This window comes from Glandiceps talaboti, chromosome 3 (assembly GCF_964340395.1).
Source record: "Glandiceps talaboti chromosome 3, keGlaTala1.1, whole genome shotgun sequence".
Classification (NCBI taxonomy): domain Eukaryota; kingdom Metazoa; phylum Hemichordata; class Enteropneusta; family Spengelidae; genus Glandiceps; species Glandiceps talaboti.
This window is the reverse complement of record NC_135551.1, coordinates 20,492,125-20,512,773: the sequence shown is the minus strand read 5'-3', so window position 1 is coordinate 20,512,773 and position 20,649 is coordinate 20,492,125. Positions and strand designations below refer to the sequence as shown.

Genomic DNA, 20,649 nt, shown 5'->3' with positions numbered 1-20,649 from the left:
TTGCCTTATGTGCGTCATTTATTTTTATGATAGACCATTAGACCTTTCTGCGTGTGTAATTTACTTTCCTACAACTGTACATCATTTGACATTATGTGTTTGTAAATTACTCTCGTGCCTGTATCAAATCTTTAACATCAGCAGCGCTTGTAGTGGAAAGATAAACTGCATACGAGACGATATATGGGGTGAACTGGAACATAGACTTTATTTATCAAAGCCCTGATACCTCACGGCTTCACCCCAAGGGCAGAGCCAGAAGTCGATTCCCTCACCCCAATGCCAGAGCCAGAAGTCGAGTACTTAAATTTTACAAATCACTAATACAGGAAAACTTGGAATGTCTATTGTCTAAACATAACTATATGTAAATTACGTGAAGGGCGCTTAGGTCCGTGAATTCGAAACAATAGGGCGCCTTGAGGACAATTGTTTTCCAGACACGCTATCTTTTTGAGAGTCCGTCTTATCTAAAATGTGATGCCCTCATCACTAAAGTCTCTTATTCTCAGGAAAAATGATAGCAATAACTATTGAAACGAGATGGGGTAAATTTATAAAAGCACTGCACGTCTAAATTATTGTCTTGACGCCAATGTCAGCTATTGCAATAATAAGATTCTCTCCAACTGGGTGTTTGGCGACATGTATACACAGCGTCATGTCTGAACCCAAACACGGTAATTACAAATTTATAACATTGTTATTTCTCCTCCAAAGCTTGTCCTAAGACGTAAAAAATAAAAATGGAATTACAACATTCTCCTCTCTTTTATGAGAATTAATAGTAAAACATAGATACAATTCTGTCATATGCAAAACATTTATATCGTAGCACATGGTATATACTCATGTACCACTAAATATAGAATTTTTCAAACACAATAATACAAAATAGCTAGACGTTGAATACAAAACATTTGTATATCGATAAGACTAAATAGCTCGTCAACAATGAACTTTAGTAAAAGATTGCTCTGTAAACTGAGATAGATGAAGAGTAAATGATGAATACAGACGTCACTTAGCTGTATAGATAATAAGAAAGTCATAGAAATGAGATAAAAGATACATTTCAACAAGTCCCCCTTCCAACAGTTATGCTTGGCGTATGATGGGTTGGTATGAACTTTACATAATTATTTACATTATAATTAGGTATGACAATTCAATATTCGCATTAATGGGTCTCTTAATTACGTAGATTTTATAGAAAAATAAACCTTAAAAAATAACTCTACTACCAAGATGCTATTACACCTGAGTCATTTTCCTTTACATGTGTGTGTGTGTGTGTGTGTGTGTGTGTGTCACTTACGATAGCACGTGTTAATCAATTATTTTACGTTCGGCGCCTTGTAGTCGGTCAACACAGGGGGTTATGAGATTTAGACAATGCAACATTTACATTTAACTGAGAATGAAACGTCCAATGTTTTGTCTATGGGCGGACTCTTACTGGAGGAAAACCGTGTATACAGCGGTAAATGATTAGTCTATATGGGGAAAGCTATGCGGATTGTCTCTAGGGTGCAAGGCAGATATCCTCCTCAGACGAAATATTGGCCGAGCAGTAGGGAGTGGGTATGTATTTGCAGTGACAGTGTCGTTGTGATATGGTAACGGTGGTAATTGGCCATACGCACGTCAAAAGTCTTTTCTGAACCAGTTTACCATAATATGATTTCGTTTGTGTAGAATCGACTGTCATATATATATAGGGCAATGTCACATGTTTTAATATTGAAAAAAAATAACACCTTTAAAGAAAATGGCTAGTTTGAATCGATGGGTAAGAGAAGCCGCCATATCATAATTATTACCTGTAGAAGCAAATAGTGGTAAAGTTACAATGAGAAGGGGCATCTTGCGACAAATTTGGAGTATTGAAGCTAAGTAAAAGAAGTGATGTTATCTCAATTTATAGTCCAATCCGCTATTTCATGTTTTCTTGCTATCGTTTATCTGACATTTAGGTCCAAAGAACAGGATTCACGCCTAAAATAAGTTTTGAATCTAAACCTCGTAGAACAGTAACACATAAAGTCGCCTAAATATCTCGTAATAAAGAATGGAATAATATGGCGACTCTAGTGTCGCTCTGTTGGACGCAGATAAGATATACTCTTCAGCATAGTAATATAAAAAAAACTTCAATATCATCACAATGTGAAGTAGTTTCCTACCGGTAAAATTCTTTCCTCATATAAATTCCCCGTGGTACTAATGGAACTAATACAAGTTATAATACAATGTTGCAAAGGTCTCTTCGCCAAGCTTACAGTTGATATCTACTATATAAATGCAAATAAATGTACACAGAGACAACTCGACGACTTGAAAAAGCCTTGCAAATATGACATCCGCCAGTAAGTCGAAAATAGAACTACTTCGAAAGCAAACGGGGAGTATACATGAAGCAGTGTGTTCCGTCACAGGGATTATGATAAAGACATAATTGAAGTTAACGAGATGAAGTGACGTAGCATCTTCCAATCAATAACTTGAAAATTAATAATTAAGTACATCTGCTTACTGTTTTGAAAAAGAACAGGAAATTTGATATGGTTATCCTGCAATATAACATCAATAGATTGTATCATTCTAATAGATACATAATTCTTTTCATCGTTTGTTTTCAAAAATGATAAAATAATGAGTACCTTTATCCCAACCAAGAAGTCAATGTGTACATGACAACATCACAAGGTCACCTCAATAATATTAAATGTGAGGGTTGTAGAGATAGTCAATGATCAGGACTATATAGGGGAAACGGAACGATCTTTGAAGACGGGGTTTCTAGAACATATATTGGCGTCCGAAGTGACGAAACACACACACCAAATTTGACCCGGACCGGACATAGCATAAATTAACATCACTCACTCTGCCAGTGAGTGGTGTTGATGCTCAACATAGTAATTAACACCTGCGTTCCTAGTTCATGTTAATTACTTCAGTCTTCTGATGAAGTCCTTAGTGAGATGATGAAAGCTTCAGGTACAGCTTACCAAGAGTTGTTTGTGTTGGAATTGAACAATTTAAACTTCACAAGGAATCAAAACGTAAACTTATCCTAAAGGGTTTCTTATTTATCTGAATGAAATAGGCTCTTAGAAGCCATGGATTTTCAGTGTGCATCTAATGATTAATCATGTCTGCAAAGACCCATCATGCTGTGGTGTATCAGTGAAAGCACAACAGAGGCGATAAAGGAGTCTCAATTTTGTGTTTCTTGAAAAACCGAGTGAAAGTAGCGCGATGTAAAATCAATCTCCAGAACCTAAACTTATGAAAACACCTTTATTTCCTGGAGTGGCCTTTCCTTTTAAGGGCCGTGTCTGGAAGATTACCCTTTTCACTAGTGTTGCTCTCTAGTAGAAATCATTTTTGGAATAATTGTATATGTGTATGTGTGTACCTTTACATATAGCTTAGACTGTGAAGTAGCCTTATCCCATGTCTTTAGGCCAGGATTAAATTCTTAATGTTTTCCATATTCAATCTCACATTTTTTGCATTTTAAGTTATATTTGAGACGCTTTTGTCAAAAAGTTGCATTTTTAACGAATATTTGTATGGAATTATGTGTAAGGAGAGATGTCCGTCGGGCATATGATCTACCGTTCAAAGGATTATCGGATTGGCAGCATGGTATACATTTTCTTTCATTTCGGAATAGAAATGAATAAGTAGAAAGTAATTATTCTATATTGTCGTGAAACTACAGGCAGTGGCAATAGAAACTCGGGGAACTACATACTAAATCCAGATGAATGAGCCCGGGGCTTTTTATTTGCACAGTGTAGGCATTAATTGGTTTGCTTGTTGGTCGTTGTCCATTAGGTGATGTCAAACGGTAGATAGTAGCTCTGGAGTGTACAGGCATGTTATTCATACCTCTTTATCGCACAACAACTTATCACAGTAACTTTTGAGTTTTATGTATCAAAGGTATTCAATTGAGTTGGATAGGACTATGAATTAGAACTTTATCAAACTGCTGTTTAAGAAAGTACGCGCTAATTTCTAATAGTTTATGTTACCAGATTTTATCACCGGCTCATAATATTGTAAAATAGCTTTGTCGTTCTTTGACAAAACTTCGGTGTGATAATTAATCCTTGGCCCTTCAGTACTTTATCAAAACGTTTCTTGACATTCTAACTGGCACTAGTTTCTGGAGAGAACAGAATCTGAAGGACACTCCTAAATCTACTTGTAAATCAACTGACACGTGTTAGGAAATGCATAAAAGACCTACAAGTCATTGATAAAATCGATAACTCAGATTCGACGTGAACTTTCGATGATCCCATACGATGATACATGTTTACAAATTGTAATGGAAATGAAATGTGGCAATGGATTTGAAGATAAATCCCTCGGCATTAGTATGCGCACTTCTTTATTTAGATTTAAAGGTCGACCTATTCCCAAAAGGTAATGTTTTTGATGACCGACGGTATCATATCGGGAAATATCATGGGAATTAATTCAAGAGCATTCAAAGACTCCAAACCTCACTTTCAGAGATTGTTTTTTTCCCGATACCTTTACGGACTACTGAATGCATTTTCTCCTTGGGTATTAAGTGAGATATACTTTATTCCGCTAGCTTTACATATATGTGGCTTATATGGATGAGTGATTTTGGTGTAACAAGTTTAACGGCGAATTAAATATTCATGAATGGACACGCATATTCCTAAGGATAAAAAAAAATACTTCTTATTATTTAGGTCAACTGCTTAGTTAAATAAGGGTGTGCGGCATACATCCTAACAATAACAACACATACACTCAAGATCTCCATCTTACCAGAGAAAAGAATCTTGTATCTCTGCACTTTATTATCAATGATTGCAGTGTTTCAGATATGTCTATTTCAGGTATTTGTGTCTGGTAATGAAGATCAATTTCCGCCTCGGAAAGTTTGAACCAAATGAAATGATAAATTATTTACGTCTTTCCCGCCAATCTAATTACTTCAATTCTATCTCCGGTGACGTGTGTTCTTTTTGTTCCTTTCTGTTTTGTGCTCTTTTAGATCTTTCAATGAGTACCGTTTATGTGAAATGTATAACGAATGTCATTTCTATCTTTCAGTACTAAACTAGTATACGAGGGGCAGAATGCCCTTGATTTTTTTACCCATAATTTTTGACAAAGAATTGTTATTTGATCATGATTGATAAGGACTGCATTACTTTGTTATTTTTGCATTCCTATTCGACTTTCTGTGTATGTATATCTTTCCAAATTTCAAAACATAAGAACAGCTTTAAAGTTAAACATGGCATTATATATTTATAACCCAACTATTAAAAAGACCATGCAGTGGCCCGAACAAAGCACACATTCTTAATGTGTGACTACATGGAACAATTATTGCACGACACACTACATTAACGTTTCACAGACGTCTAATCGTCGATGAAGAAATCTAATCCTGACACAAAGGTGTTATTTTCTCAATTGTGGTTTTGAGGAACAATGAGGAAGATTTCTAGTTTTGTATGCAGTCAACTGGCACTGACACAAGGGTGACTCTCCTCGTGGGAAAGATAATACACTCGTATAAACTAGCCAGGGAAGCAAATTGCTTATAAGCAACTTTTATAGAAATGATTCCAAACGATTGTATTTCTGTCCATAGGGTATATGATTTGATTTGATTGATGTTGATTCAAGGTCATGTGTGGGATTTCTTCTTCAGAAAGGCGACCCCATCATTAGTTGTATGCTCGCATTGACGCTCAACTCATGCAAACAATGATACACTTGTGTAAAGAATATTGTTTGACGTTTGTCGCTTTTTCCCCCAATTCAGGAAACACACGTCTAAAGAAACATTACACAAATGCAATATAGATTACAACGGTCACATTGTGACCCAACTCCAGCCCCACCCCTACATAAATAGTAGAGGTTTTTTGTATCCGTCGTATGTTCTGTTCATATCGGGGACACACAGTTAACGCTGCACTAGATGCAACTGAAACGCATTGAAAGAATTGTGTTTCTATATTATTATTATAATACCGTACACCTTGCACAATATTGAATCATCTATGGGTAAACACATGTTTGTCACAGTACACACACAGTACGATGCACTATATCCAATCAAATTGATTTTTAGATCGGCACCCAAAAATAAATATCGCCAATGAATCAAGAGTACAACTTATTTTTATACAATTTATATATACAAAAGCCCTCTAAATGACATTTACAATTTCTTATCCCTAGTATTTTAACAATTTTCTGTGATTTTATGGTTGGTTGACATAATGCTCCAGCTGTAGATAGAGCAGGTTTTTGAACAGAAGTAATGTGCACACATGTCAAGTTTACACTGAACATGCTGCAATGTAATTAGAAATATTCATATATAAATGATACATTTCAACCTCAAGTTATAAAATGCTGTCTGAATCTACGTGATAATTGTAATAAGCAATACAATGGTTAAAGTATCTTAAGGTATCTGATTTACGTGCATGGTTCGTGTCACCACTACTTTACGAAGTGATTGGTTATGCTAACCTTGTCATCTGCACAGAGGGCAAACACTACATGCTCCTGCCTGTAGATAAATCATACGAATTTAGAAGGGAACTGCGTATATATATGCTAATTGAAAGTGGAAATAACGAAACCTAATAAGTGATTTGTATGCAAAGGTTTACAATTAGCAATCTATGGGTTCTACGACATCGGTTAACAAATACGTAATCAATTGCAGTTGTACATACCCTTAGCGGTGCACTTGCCTTCAAAGCAAACCAGATTTAAACTGACATGCCTCCGGTAAGGGCGAAACCATATATTTCTGTACCAACATTCATTGTTAGAATACACAATTCTGAGTTATAGCTATTATCACTAGAGTCCAACATTTTGGATACTGTAAAAGCGTCGACCTCAACTGACATCTCTTTCTTCGAGCTAGTAAAATCAATTTATGAATTATTTGCAGTAATACTGATTTTACGGCGACGACGAAACATATTTAATCCCGGAGATTTCGGTCCGGTGTTTCGATCATAGTTTCTTTAATACGACTTTAATTACAAATTTCACCAAAAATTGGCAAGGTCTTTGTGTAAGAATTTTTGGTAGAAAGTGGGTGATTTGATCCGGAAGTTGAAGCTGACCTGGTTTGACCATATGCTCTAGATCTTACATGGCAAACAAACGTAGAAGTACAAACATGTTCCTAACTGTCGAAGTACGAAAAATATTTACAATTTTGATTGAGCATGAGATGGTGAAGAAAACGTATTTCTTTATATTGGCTAATTCTCCAGCTACATCAAACATATTTTCAGGACAGATGCGCTTTGGTATCACAAATGTATGTATAAAATCATATAGAATTTGAAGATTGTACTCTAGATATAGTCTAATTTCTGAGAAAAAAAACGTTACTTAGCGTAATTAATCATTATTATTTTTAGGATGTTTACAAAAATCTAATCAGTTCTAATCAGTGTTGTTACCATAAGGAAGATGTGTACCAGGTTTCATTAGAATTGATGCAGTAGGTTTTGAGATATCGTGTCTGCAGACTGACAGACAGACAGACAGACAGACAGTACACATGTGTATATATTTGAACATTGCACAACACGCCATGCTAAGAAAATAAAATTACTTCCATGCCATTTTTTGCACTAATAGTACAATTAATGATATTGTGCAGTCTCCTGTAAAGATTAAACTCTATCAATGGCTTATATTCGATTCAATTCCTAACGCTAAGACGTTGATATTAAGTGTCAAATGAAATAATTTCTTGATAAAGCAAATTCCCTTATCCAAGATTTTTGAAATATTATGCAGTTTTAATTGATTTGTATTACGCTTATTTCAACTGTGACGTTTTTGTTTCCAAAGAGCCAATGATCTTTGCTTTACCTACAAATAATGTCTTTAGAATAACGTACAGTAATAATTGGCAAGTGAGTATTTACAATAAGGTTATACATAGGACTGTGACCGTTGAGATGAAATATTGCAGTCCGAGGTTACTTCACTTTGGTTTATATCGTGAAAAGCATCCAGAGATTGTCTAATGTCCGTCTCCTTGTCGTCTGCCGTCGGGTAAACCAATTGCAACACCCCGAGATTTTGTACGTCTTCGGTTGGAAGAGTCGCAACATCATTTTGTCGTATGCCAGATTTGATGAAAACCAATGATTTAGTGCATGCAATTATTAAGGTATATGGTTTCCAATGGGAATCTATAGATCTGAAATATCCCTTTTCATTATCATTATCATCTGTCACTTGTGTAACTGAAATTCGTAGAGTAACAAAAATGCTACCAATACTTTGTATGTATTTTCACATTCTTTCAATTCATGTCGATGATTACCAAGAATACTGCTGTTATTTGATTCAGGTGATTTTGTTCATAGAAAAACAATTTGCTCTCCGACATTGAATTGGGATTGACAATACTTTTCTTTTTTTAATTGTATATTTCTAATTTATTATACTAAATGTTGTATAGCTGTGTATGGATTGCGTTAAGGCTAGGCGTTTCTGTCTGGATGAGAGCTCTCGGCATAGCCTTGGTAAATATTGATATACCTGTGGTAAAACGGGCCACTGAACTATCATAGAATGCCAGTGTGGAAACCAATATTGCAATGGGCGGAGGCATTTAGACAACGCAAATAAAGTAATTTCAAAAACCCTCGTTACGTTTTGGAAATTTTATTTTAGAACTACCAAGCTTTATATTAGAATATTTTGGCACTTTTGCCGTGTCGTCAGGTTTTGACGTCTACGTATACCCCAGTACATCGGTATGGCGGAATACGTAGAGAGTTCGAATTGGGGAGCAGTATTTGAAATTTATTTGAAAGGCACGACCTGTGTGAGTAACTGGGTTTTAAAAGCTGTGAAATGTGGTTTTTGATTCACTCCTAACGGGCATCCTTGTATTTCCTTATACCTAACTGATAAAATAGCTGTTGGCAGTAAACTAAGCTCATACTCTTCTATCCCTGCCGATGAGTGAAATTCAATTTAAACTAAATACACCTTTCGCAACGTTTTCCAAGTGGAATATTCTCCGAATGTAAACTGATTTGCTATTTGACAATATCCTACTCTACAAAGTGTGGTTGAAGGTGTTGATTTTATAGTGAAATAGCAGTAAGCACCTATTGTGTCAGAGATTAAAAGTCGAGACGACTCACAGCATGTCCTATGAATTTGTATTTCACACGATTTTGCCGATAGTTATACACATGACGTCATATCAAATGACATAAAAGATGAACGTTGGAGCTTACACAAGCCTTTTAGCAATATCGTGTAACATACATGCAAAATGTAAAGACTACTCTAACCGCACAAAGACGTGTACCTTCCAGAGATCAATTACTGGAAGTTTGTTAACCTCTTAACCAGCTTTGCGATGAACTACTGCGTGTATTTTCATCTAGATTTATAACAGTCATTCTTGTCTCGCCAATAAATACAACCAAGATCAATGTTATGTTTAACGTAAATTTTATGGCAGACAGCTTCATAATGTTAGACATTTTATATGGGTTATGACAATCATTTTAAGCAAAGATTTGAAGTCGTAGTTGAAGGAAGTTTCTTTCAGCTGTCCAGCTGGTTTAATACTTAGAATAATGTTTGCATTCGTTAAGCAACATTACAATACCATTAGTGTCAATTCGTTGTTTAGCTACATTAAACCTTTACAAATACACAATGCCAACCGTTCGTTTATTCATTTAAGGTGTTGATAATTTTATCATCAAATAATTTTGGCATTGTATAATTTATGCTGATATAACATATTAAAGAATTGAATCAAAATTTAATAGTTGGAGAGTGTGAGCTGATGGCGACAGCTAGACCTCGGCAAAGAGATGGAAAGATCTAGGAAGCAAGGCCCTTCGATTCAGTGTTGTACATTTCCAATGTTCGACGATCCAATTTGTTAGATGCCCAAGGCCTATGCAACATCATTGCCACCAACAATCAAATATTTATCAATGATAATTACATTTGGTACATTCCAAAATATGCAATATAACACACATGTGTTTTAGTTGGTGCAGACATTGTTTCGAATAATGCTAAACTGTTTTCGGCATTGAAAATGTTGTGAATGGTAAACATGGTTTATTATCACTTTAAATTTGTAAAATGATTTTGTAGTAACATTCGTCCAATTACTAATGACTAAGCGATAGATCTCCAGGCGCCAACGTATCATCGTATTCAATGAGACAAAATATCGACTTATGATGAATAGAATTTACATTGATCCATGCTGAAAGTTACTCTGACGAGGCTATTCATTCATTTAACGGTTGTGAATTGCTACTGACATGCGTAGCCCAGACCTACAATAACAATCAGCAAATGTACCTTATATACAGGAAATGCCGCTAAAAGCACTACCAACATTTTTTAAGACAAGCAAACACAATATATTCAGGACATCAAGCATATAAAGATATGGAGACTGTCTGACCTTAAGTGTATGAATTGTTTAGGTCAATTAAGATTACGGTATAATTCACTGAAGGTAGGTCTCTTAGGTACCATTTGAAGTCTGGTAAACAGTATAATGTTTTCACTACACTACGTAAAATGATACTTTGATATACAGCGAATCTAGTTCCGTTTTCAGCAAATGTGACTGATTTAGGCATTTCGGGGTATAAAAGTCGGAAATAATTTTGTATGGTAATTTGATGGTGCTGAATCTACATAATTTGTCTTCCAAGCGAAAGTTGAGATATTACCTCTCACAATTTTCATATAGTTTACATAAATTTGACTCAAAAAATCAGTTTTAAAATGAAACCGTCGAGCAAAACCCTTGTACGGAACTTGAAAATGCTCTCTCTCTCTCGCTCTCGCTCTCGCTCTCTCTCTCTCTCTCTCTCTCTCTCTCTCTCTCTCTCTCTCATTTAGTATAAAGTATTATTGGTATAGGCCATTTTGACTTTTATTTTTGCTATGTGTGCAGTTTTTCCTCTATTTTAAGCAGACTTATCAAGTTACATAGCAATAAAATCATTTTATAAGGGTATTTTAGGGGTGCTCATCAATCAAGAATCATTTCAAACAAGTTTGGTTGGTGATTGAATTCCAAAACAATGCAATGTTACTAATGAAATTGTGTTCTATGGCAGATATATATACACATCAAATTTCATATATTCCTCTTAATATCAATTTTTCAACAGAATTTTCCACTCTAAGACAAATACAACATGTCTCTAAATTTTCTTTCAGAATATTCTTTCCTACAAGCAGTGAAAATTCAAAATACCTTAGTGACATCAATAGGATATTTGGTTTTAAGTGTAAATTTGTTGCTTGTCTTGTTACTGTAGTTTAAATAAAAGTTAGAATAAGCTTACTAGTTGTACGAATCGAACTGACGTGTTGTTTTCCACACGTACATCTTGGGTCCCACGCTACAAAAAACAACTAGTAATTCTTTTGAGCAGGAATTTGCATGGTTTACGGTAGACTGTTTACCAACACTCATAGGAAGGCCGGAAATTCGTAATCCTTATTTTGAAAACCTTCCCTCTGGTGGCAGATTCCTCTCAAAGGCACGCAAATATATATATATATATATATATATATATATATATATATATATATATATATATATATATATAACGTTCTTTCATTCCATCAGCGAGTTCAAGTTTAAATTCCAGAAATTTTAATTTCATCCTAGATCTGTTATTTTACACTGTCACTTTTTTACTTGCTGTTGATCAGCCCTTTACAAAGTCTGTAATTTTAGCCTGTGTCATTGTGTTAAGTTGTTTTCTTTGTTTCCTTTTCCTATTGTTGTAATTGTTTCTACATTAGTTTTTTGTCATGGGTGACTAGAAACGGTTTTACAGGTTGAAACTATGGACAATAAAGTTATTTCTATTCTAGGTCTCTTTTTTCATAGCAGATTCTCCATTTAATGTTCTGTTATATTTCGAATTCTTTAGTTATTATTCCAAAATGTTTTGAGCATCTTAGTAGTCATTAAATGTATAAGAAATCATTTCGATGGAAAAGGTGACACAACCTAAATACTATGCAGCAAACTATAGAAAGAAAATATGAAAGAATCGAACATGACTACCATATTGAATTCATTTTCCCATGATACCTTAAATTCCAAAAAGTATATTAATATGTTACAAGTGGGAAAGCGAGGTTTTGTGTAATTTCATACTATATTTATAGAACTTCCATTGTAAGACAGATACACAAATAAGTCTTCAATTGTATGCAAATGTTAAGCATATTTGAGATTTAAAATCAGACAATTTCCCTTGGAAGGCATTTTTGGATTCGGCACCATCAAACTGAAAAAGTTGCCATCCATCTTCTCCTCTGAAATACCTATAGAGCAATTTCAGCAAAATTGTCTGAAATCGGGTCTAGACTACGATTAACTCTGCGTGTGTTTTTCGAAATCAATCACCGATAATTTTGTTTAAAGGGATTTTTGAGTGAGTATCCCTAAAATATCCTTATACAATTGGTTAAGTATTAGCTAACAGTTTAAGCTAACGTCTACATGATATTTAGGAAAACTACATACAAATCAAACGAAGAAAGTTGACAAATGATTCAACATGGCCGCTGTATTATTTTTTTCAACGATACTTTCAACTCCAAAAAATCATTTTGTAAGTTTCCTAAAGGTTTTTCGCTGAAAGATATTACTTTTATCTCCTGTTTGGCAAAAAGTTCAATTCATGTCAATTGTATACAACTATTGAGGGGTAAATCTCAAACTTTCACTTGGACAATTTTTTGGATTCAGCACTATCAGATTACATTACAACAATCGTCTTCCAACTACAACACAAAAATGCCTACAGGACCATTTTCGAGAGATATTTGCTGAAATCAGTACCAGAATAATGCAAAGAATTTTAAAAACATGTGTTTACCTTGATGTCATTGGCAGTTAGTTGCCTTGGATAATACTAGTACGAAGACTGACAACATCTGCAGCATAAAAGACTGCAAGGCTGAAGTCCAATTACAACAGAAACGGTAGGATCTGCTGTCAATTTGAAATGGATAGGTTGATTACATTGTCACAATGTATTAGTTGTGTGCATTTGTTGAACTATAAATCTAGTAATATCTTATCAATCAATATTTAGTTGAGGATAGAAGTTTTAAAAGTGTCTATTTATCTTTGTAGGTATGTCTTTCAGGTCATGTCTGCAAGCAAGTGATGTTCGCAATCACTACTGAACAGAATATAGACTCCACAATAGTTACCGCTTGACATCAGCTGCCATACTAAGGTCTGGGAATAATCATCGCAAGATTGCTCTGGTCGCAAAATTGTTAAATTTAAAACTTGTGTCAACATCAACTTTCTATAAAAATGAAAGGACATCACTTCATGCCTTATATAGATGTATATTGGCTTCAACACCAGGAAGACATGCTAAGCAAATACAAAGTTAGGTGCAAATGCTAAGTTGTTTGCACCTAAAGTAATGAAAAATTATCCATTTTGTATCAGTGGTGGTGCTTCAGTAAAGTAATGGCTTAAATCTTCTGTTCTTTACCAAAACGACTGCAACAAAACAATTGTATTTTCCCTTGAAATCACAGTACACCGATTTTTATCCACTTACTAATACGTAATGTTTGGCATACTAGCTAAAATTTCTATTTGTAACAACAAATGTAAATTTTCTTGTCAAAAATCACATCTAGTCATCTTGTCAGCAAATAGGTATTATATTATACCAATATATTGATGGTGCAAATCAAGAGATCTAATTGGTCTTGGCAGCAAAATATAATGCTACATTAGTGATGCCTCCAAGTGGCCCTGAGTGAGGTTAGCATTTGATGGGCTATTGATGTCAACTGCATACAGCATAACTGCCATTTCCGTACCTTCGTGTCCACACAAAGTATAAAGTCATCCATGCTGAACAATGAAATAGTTGGAAGGATAATTAAATTATCAAAATCCGATGCATAAACAAAAGTACAAATATTCGATGTCCAAATCACAGTCTTACAAATTCATAGATATTCAGATTCTTGGGCCAATCTAAACCACCGCTTCATTTCCTGTTTAACTGCAATTAGTTATTGAGTTTTTAAAGCTTGATTGGAAATGTTAACCTACTGTATTATTTTGATATTAATAATCTACCCCTGGGATGGTATACCCGTTGGTTTTGACTAATTAACACAATATTCGCATTTGCTGACTCTTATAGACATATGTCAACTGGTCAAAACTTTGGAGTATACCATCCTTAGGGGTAGTTTATTTCTTATTATATTTGGGGGCAGGGGGATTTAGCGTTGTCCAAAGGTGGTCATACGCAATGCTAGTTGATGTGATGAAAGTTATGTTTAATTTGGATATTTAAGTGCATGGACTGCAGTATTGTTAACGGATAAACATCTTTATATAATTAATGTGTTGTGTTACGGAGCCATTAGAAAAGCACTCTTAGGATGAACAAAATATCGCCAGCTGCGTTAACGAAACATTTGCTTAAAAGTAAATTCAATGTAGTTGCGATACCAGAACTTTTGTAAAGTGTAGTGCCCTTGGAAGACAAGAATTTTCTTTGCTTTATACACTTAAGACCGATTTTACGTTTGCATACATATTTGTGTTCTGGGGGATGGGCTTAAGACATACTTTCTCATGTTGTTCAGAGAAACGTGTTAATAATTTCAGCCAGTCACAGGCAGCTGGGCATGAGCATAACTCCATAGGAATGCATGGTATAGTTTGGGCGATAGTTTCAACGAATTACAACGCTGTGTTGTTAGTGATATTTAAAAACACGAAGATTTTTTAGTATTGTCGTAGTTTTATCAAGTTAATTTGACTTCATTTTCTTTTCAGATGCAATTGAGTTATTTACTACATATTGAACAAGGTTCACATGATGAGGTAGGGTTTCCCTCATCATTGCACATCAACACGGATCCATCTGAACCATCATGTAGTACAGCAGTAACACCGGTCTGTGTGGTAGACGAAAGTGAACTGTCTGCAGGAGAGAAGACTGAGACATACATAGCTGACCTTCCAGACAAAATGGGTAGCCGTCATGCAAACAGCCATTACACCCTATAACAAACCACTGGAGTGTAAAGTATGCTCTAAGAGGTTCATGGCAAAGACTGGTCTGAGAAAACATTCCAGGGAGCATACTGGCCAATACCCAATGTATGTAGCTGTGGGAAGGGGTTTTCTGAAAGATGCCACATGTTGGAACATGAATGTATACATAGTAAGAAAGGCTTGAAGAAGTGAAAGTTGTGTTCATGCTATCTTTTTCTTCTGAATTCAAACTCGATGGGATATCTCCAGCGATGTGTTGGGGAAAGACTATTGAAGAAATGAAGGCCCCTGTGGTTGTTAGATACATATGTAACTTTTCCAAAAAATGTAATATATGTTCATATGCTGTACATGTACTTATAGGGATGTTCAAGGTTGAATGGATGATTAATGTATTTCTCAAAGTCTCTAATTAAGAGATGTTGAGGAGCTTTTTTGCTTACCTTGAAGGCGATGGGAGAAAGGACTCGCCAGGTTTTTTGTGCGCAGTATTGTTCATACACTTGTATAAAAAATGAATCGAAAGATATTCTTTCCATATATTGTAACGTGGACGAAAGCTAGAGAAGCTGAAAAGAAGTCAACCAATTTTGAGGAGGCATATAACAGTTTTGAAAAGAGTATGACAGAGTTGCAAGGAAAGGGAGCTGAAGTTGTTTATGTTGTCCTGCCATATCATCATATATAATATACATGTATATAGTGGACTCACGGTAAGTCATGCATCAATATCGCGTGCTTTCGGCGAATTAGTCACAAGTGTCACTTTGGCTCCCATATTTTTCTAGTGTTCTCTTTCTTTTGTTCTCTTTCCATTGAGGTTTTTCACACATAATGACATCCATGAAAGAATGTGGTAGAAACAACTGAATAGCAACACCTGTCAATTTCGAACTTGTTTTCAGCTGCGAGGCAGTGACACCGACATTGAGGCCAGCGCAGGCCAATGGTTTTGGAGATGGCAAAAACGACATGAAGGTTATTCAGATTAATAATGATCATATTCCATCGACGAACTTGGGTTATTTTGGAAGGTACTGTCGTCCTTGACACATTTGTCAGCGAACGATCCTCAGAACGTTGATCACACAGAATAAACAATGCATCACTCTTATGTTTGCAACCAACAAGTCCGGTAATCATAAAATGATACCATTTATCATAACGAGAAGTTTGAAACCACACTGCTTTCACCACGTAAATATGGATAATTTACCAATAGTTTATATGGCCTCACCTAATGCATGGATAACTTTCTATATATGCAAGGACTGTTTTTTCAACCATTTCGTTCCAAGTGTATGCTATCATTTGACAGCACAAGGACATGAACATAAAGCATTGTTACTCCTCGACCAACATCCAACCCATCCGCACCAAGAAGACCTCTAGACATGGAAAGGCCAAAGCACTCTACTTGCCGAAGAAAACACAACCAGTGAGGTACAACAGAGTAGATGGACCAAGGCACATACGCTCATTCAAAATCAATTACCGCCGACAACTTCTGCTACTGCTACTACTCGATCCACAGAAGATATCGTAAGTTTCCAGCTTGAAGACTTTTAGCATCCAGGACGTGCTGCAAAGCTTGTAAATGGTGGCGACTGATTAAACCAGTATCTATTGAGAATTATTGGATGGAAGGTCTTGACGTCATGTTCACGGATGATATACAGACCGATTTCAAGAGAGTGCTTTCCACGAACCCGAAGCAGAGTTGTTTGCACCCCTTCTTAACAAGACGACAGAACATGGATTGGATCGTGAATATACATAGGCAACCATGCAGGAATGGATTGGATTGGCGTAGCTGACAACAAACAAAGTGGTGACTGAATAAGGATTTGCAGCGTTATTTGCGAGTTACAACAGTGATGGTCAACGAGTACCACTGATATAGCAGTGAAGGAAAACTTTGAACCACCATCCGCTAACTCACCGAGGCTACTAACGGACGGCAGACTGCACTTTCGTTTTTTGTATAAAAGAAACTGGTGATGCCAATTCAAATTAAGGGAATGATAGATTAACAAGCAACAATGTCAGACAATTATCACTAAGTTTTTACAATAGAAGTGGATAGACGACAACAAGAAAAAAGACTATGTCAAAAATTTGGCTTAATCCAAATTGGTACAGATGAGATTAATTATGCCTGTAGATATAAATACCATTGTTAACGGTATCGTATTTGATGAACACTTTTACAGTAACTGCGATTATGTTACAGCAGTTGCTGCGGGTAGGGCTTTGGGTTTAATTTATTCGAAGTATAAGTATCTTAAAAATATGGGTGTTAATGTTTTCATAAAGCTCGTTGATGACTCGGTTGTTCCTATCGTAGATTATTGTTCTGCCTTATGGGGTTTTGACAACTCTCCTACAGCTGATGCTATACAGAATAGAGCATTACGCTTTTTTTCTTGGAGTCCATAAATTTGCCCCCACACTTGCAGTACTTGGTGAGACGAGTTGGGACAAGTGCATTGCTCGCAGATGGTGCAATATGGTACGACACTGGAACAGATTAAATACACTAGATGAAGACAGACTTACAAAGAAAATGTTCATTTGGGGACATTTTACTGTCTGCTGGTATCTGGGCAGCAGAGATGTACAATATTTTGAGATTTTGAACATTGATAATGTGACCCTTTATGATATTAGTTAGGTTTGAGAGAGAGAAAATCTGCACTGACAGCTGGTATAATGTTTTAAATAAGCCTAAACTCGTACCTTTTGCACGCTTAGGACCACGTATTGTACGGAATGATATCTCAATCTTGACCTGTCAACGTCCGAAACAGCGTGCGAAATTAACTTCGGTCCGAGACCAACAGATTTCCGTTCGGACCGACAGTTTCTTAGAATTACAACAACTTATCGGTCCTTATGACCAGTTCGAATTTGGAGTAAATGATAACATTTATTCGAAGATATATGCAATTTCACCTACATGAATCTGATCCTGTGTTACCTATTTTACTCTCGACATCTCGTTCAAATCAAGCGACAGGGCTAGCTCGCTACATGTGTTGTTGTCAATGTTGATATCATGTCTACATACTCATGACGTAGCATACAGCATTTACTTTATGAAACTATGTTAGCAAACACATGATTAGTTGAAATTCTCTAATTATTTGTGTCTTGACTAATCAGAACGTCTTAGACATTCAGACTCATTTTACGCATTCAGCACATGCGTCTTTTCCCGCCATATAATAATTACTAGTTTACTGTTCGACGTGTATGGAACTTTTAACGTGTTTGAGACAGTTCCACGTTGTATTTATAAGTATGTGGCGATATTTAGGAGCAATGAGCTTCCGAAGAAGAAGACGAAACAGACACTGTGTTTTTTTAAAGGCTGGTATTCAAGCCGGTAAATGTTAGCGGGTTTCCCGATCAATTTACCGGAGTTCCCCATGTGTGTGGCCATGATCAAAGCAAAATGACGCAAAACATATAAACTACTCTGAAATTGGTGTTTTAACTAATAAAGAAGGCAGGTACGCTTCGTAAAATACCTTCAGTGCGATAGGTTTTTTTGTTGTTGTAAAAACAGTAGGCAATGGGTGAAGGCAGTGGAAACTATGCGGAAGAACTGGGCAGTGACGCCATGGAGCGCAATTTGTAGTCTCCATTTCACTACAAGTGCCTTTAAAGATAATATGAAAGAAAAGCTTGGCTTTTCAAAGAAAAAGCAACTGAAATCCAACGCAGTGCCAACAGTTCGCAATATATCAGGAGAAACTGGAGGACGACGTTACATTCGGAGAAAGAAGCATCGCGAGGTGAGTTCATTATGCATTTTGTCGATAGACGAGTTAATTACTGAAGAACAAATACAGAGGAGGGTTAGGTAATCAAAATAAATAGCAGTGGGGTTTAATGTTATCCAATGAATTCGTTATCGTGATTACCTGAATACATCGATAGGATATAATGGCAATTTTTGTAATTACCTGTGTAAAGTTTGATACATAATAAAGAAAATCTTCGAACTACATATATGCTGGCTACGACATAAGATCTCTTGCAGTGGTCTGAGCAACGAACAACAGACGAACATGTGTAGTGATTGTCATAACGTCCCCTATTGTTTTGTCAACTTCCCGTTTCTCACGTTAACAACTCAAATTGTTAACACCATATGTAGGAAACAGACGTAGTGAAATGTTCTTATTCAAAAGCGATATGTATTACTTAACCACCTTCCTGTTATTAATAATGTTCACACTGGTCACACGAAACACATGAACGAAATTTTAAAAGTGGACATTCCAATGTAATTTTTTTATTGGGTTGGTATATTGAGTATCCAATGAAACTTTCTTGATGGTTACCAATGATTTCAAAGCATAGTAGAAGGAAATGCGGTCTCTGTCGGCCCAGGTTTACGTTCCCCTGACACAGAATACGATGTTAGACAAAGAATGAGAGGCAACCAATTATCGTGGTACCGGTGTCTAGACACGCTTCGCGACTAGATACTTGTAGTCTGTCTGGTGATTTTCCGCTTGCATATCAAGAAGTTGAAATAATTATTCCCCTCCCAATTCGTAGATAAGAAATCACGTCGATTAAAACTGCAAATGATCGTGGATCATGGTATTGTGCGTCTTGCAGAGTCTTTTGCATTATGTTATACATGAGTCACTGTCAATACTCATGTTGACTGACGTAATAATTTTTTATCAACAGGTTATTGCCAGTGCTTATCTTGAATACAATTCGAATTTGGGCGCAACACAACTAACTGTATTTACTGAATAAATCGTGCCCTCAGCTGTGAAATCAACAGGACTGTCGAACAAATTTAGAGTGTGTGGTTTCAAGTAATGCAAGCAATGTAAAGAACGTGCGCCAAGGAAACAGCAGAAATTCAACTTCAGCAACCGAAAGTTTGCCAATTGTTGTTAAGGCAGTGGTAAATAAATTATATAATGCTACATCTATTTAAAATTGTACGAAAAAATAAACCTTTCTATATAATGTGCTGCTTTTATGATTTACATGGGTTTGTTGAATTCTTATAGATGAAAACAAAGTCAGTGGGGTGCCAAACTGATGGGCAATAAACGAAAACCACTAAAGTATAGACCCAGAGTATTCAAACAAGCAATAAAGGTAAGTTTTTGTTGAAATAGATTGTGACATCTTTAAGAATTATATTGAACAAAGAAACAACTTCGCTCATTTCTACTTGTATTAACATATCGGTCGCTCGTGTCAGTGATATGGTGTTGTCATACAATTCTCTTCAACAATACAGATAGCTAATACGCATGGTTCCGTTTGTATGACTGGACTTTCATAGGTTCAGCAGGTATTATGGCAGATGTACGACGTAATTCAGTAATTCATTTCAGACAATGGATTACACTCAATAAAGACAAAGTTGACAATGTTCACACTACTGTGACATTACATGTGAAGAGGTGTGACTCCGACATTGTAAACTTTTCGAGAACTTCATCTCTCTTGCATTATTTACCTGT

General features: G+C 35.9%; 1 protein-coding gene across 1 annotated transcript in view; it reads left to right on the top strand.

Annotated features, from left to right (window-relative positions):
• Positions 1 to 15,154, top strand: part of LOC144433186 (QRFP-like peptide receptor) — a 67,153-nt gene extending 51,999 nt beyond the window's left edge. The window contains exon 4 of the mRNA XM_078121495.1: positions 14,921 to 15,154. Within this exon, the coding sequence (XP_077977621.1) occupies positions 14,921 to 15,154 (234 nt within the window). The remainder of the gene's footprint in view (positions 1 to 14,920) is intronic.
• The last annotated feature ends 5,495 nt before the right edge of the window (positions 15,155 to 20,649 follow it).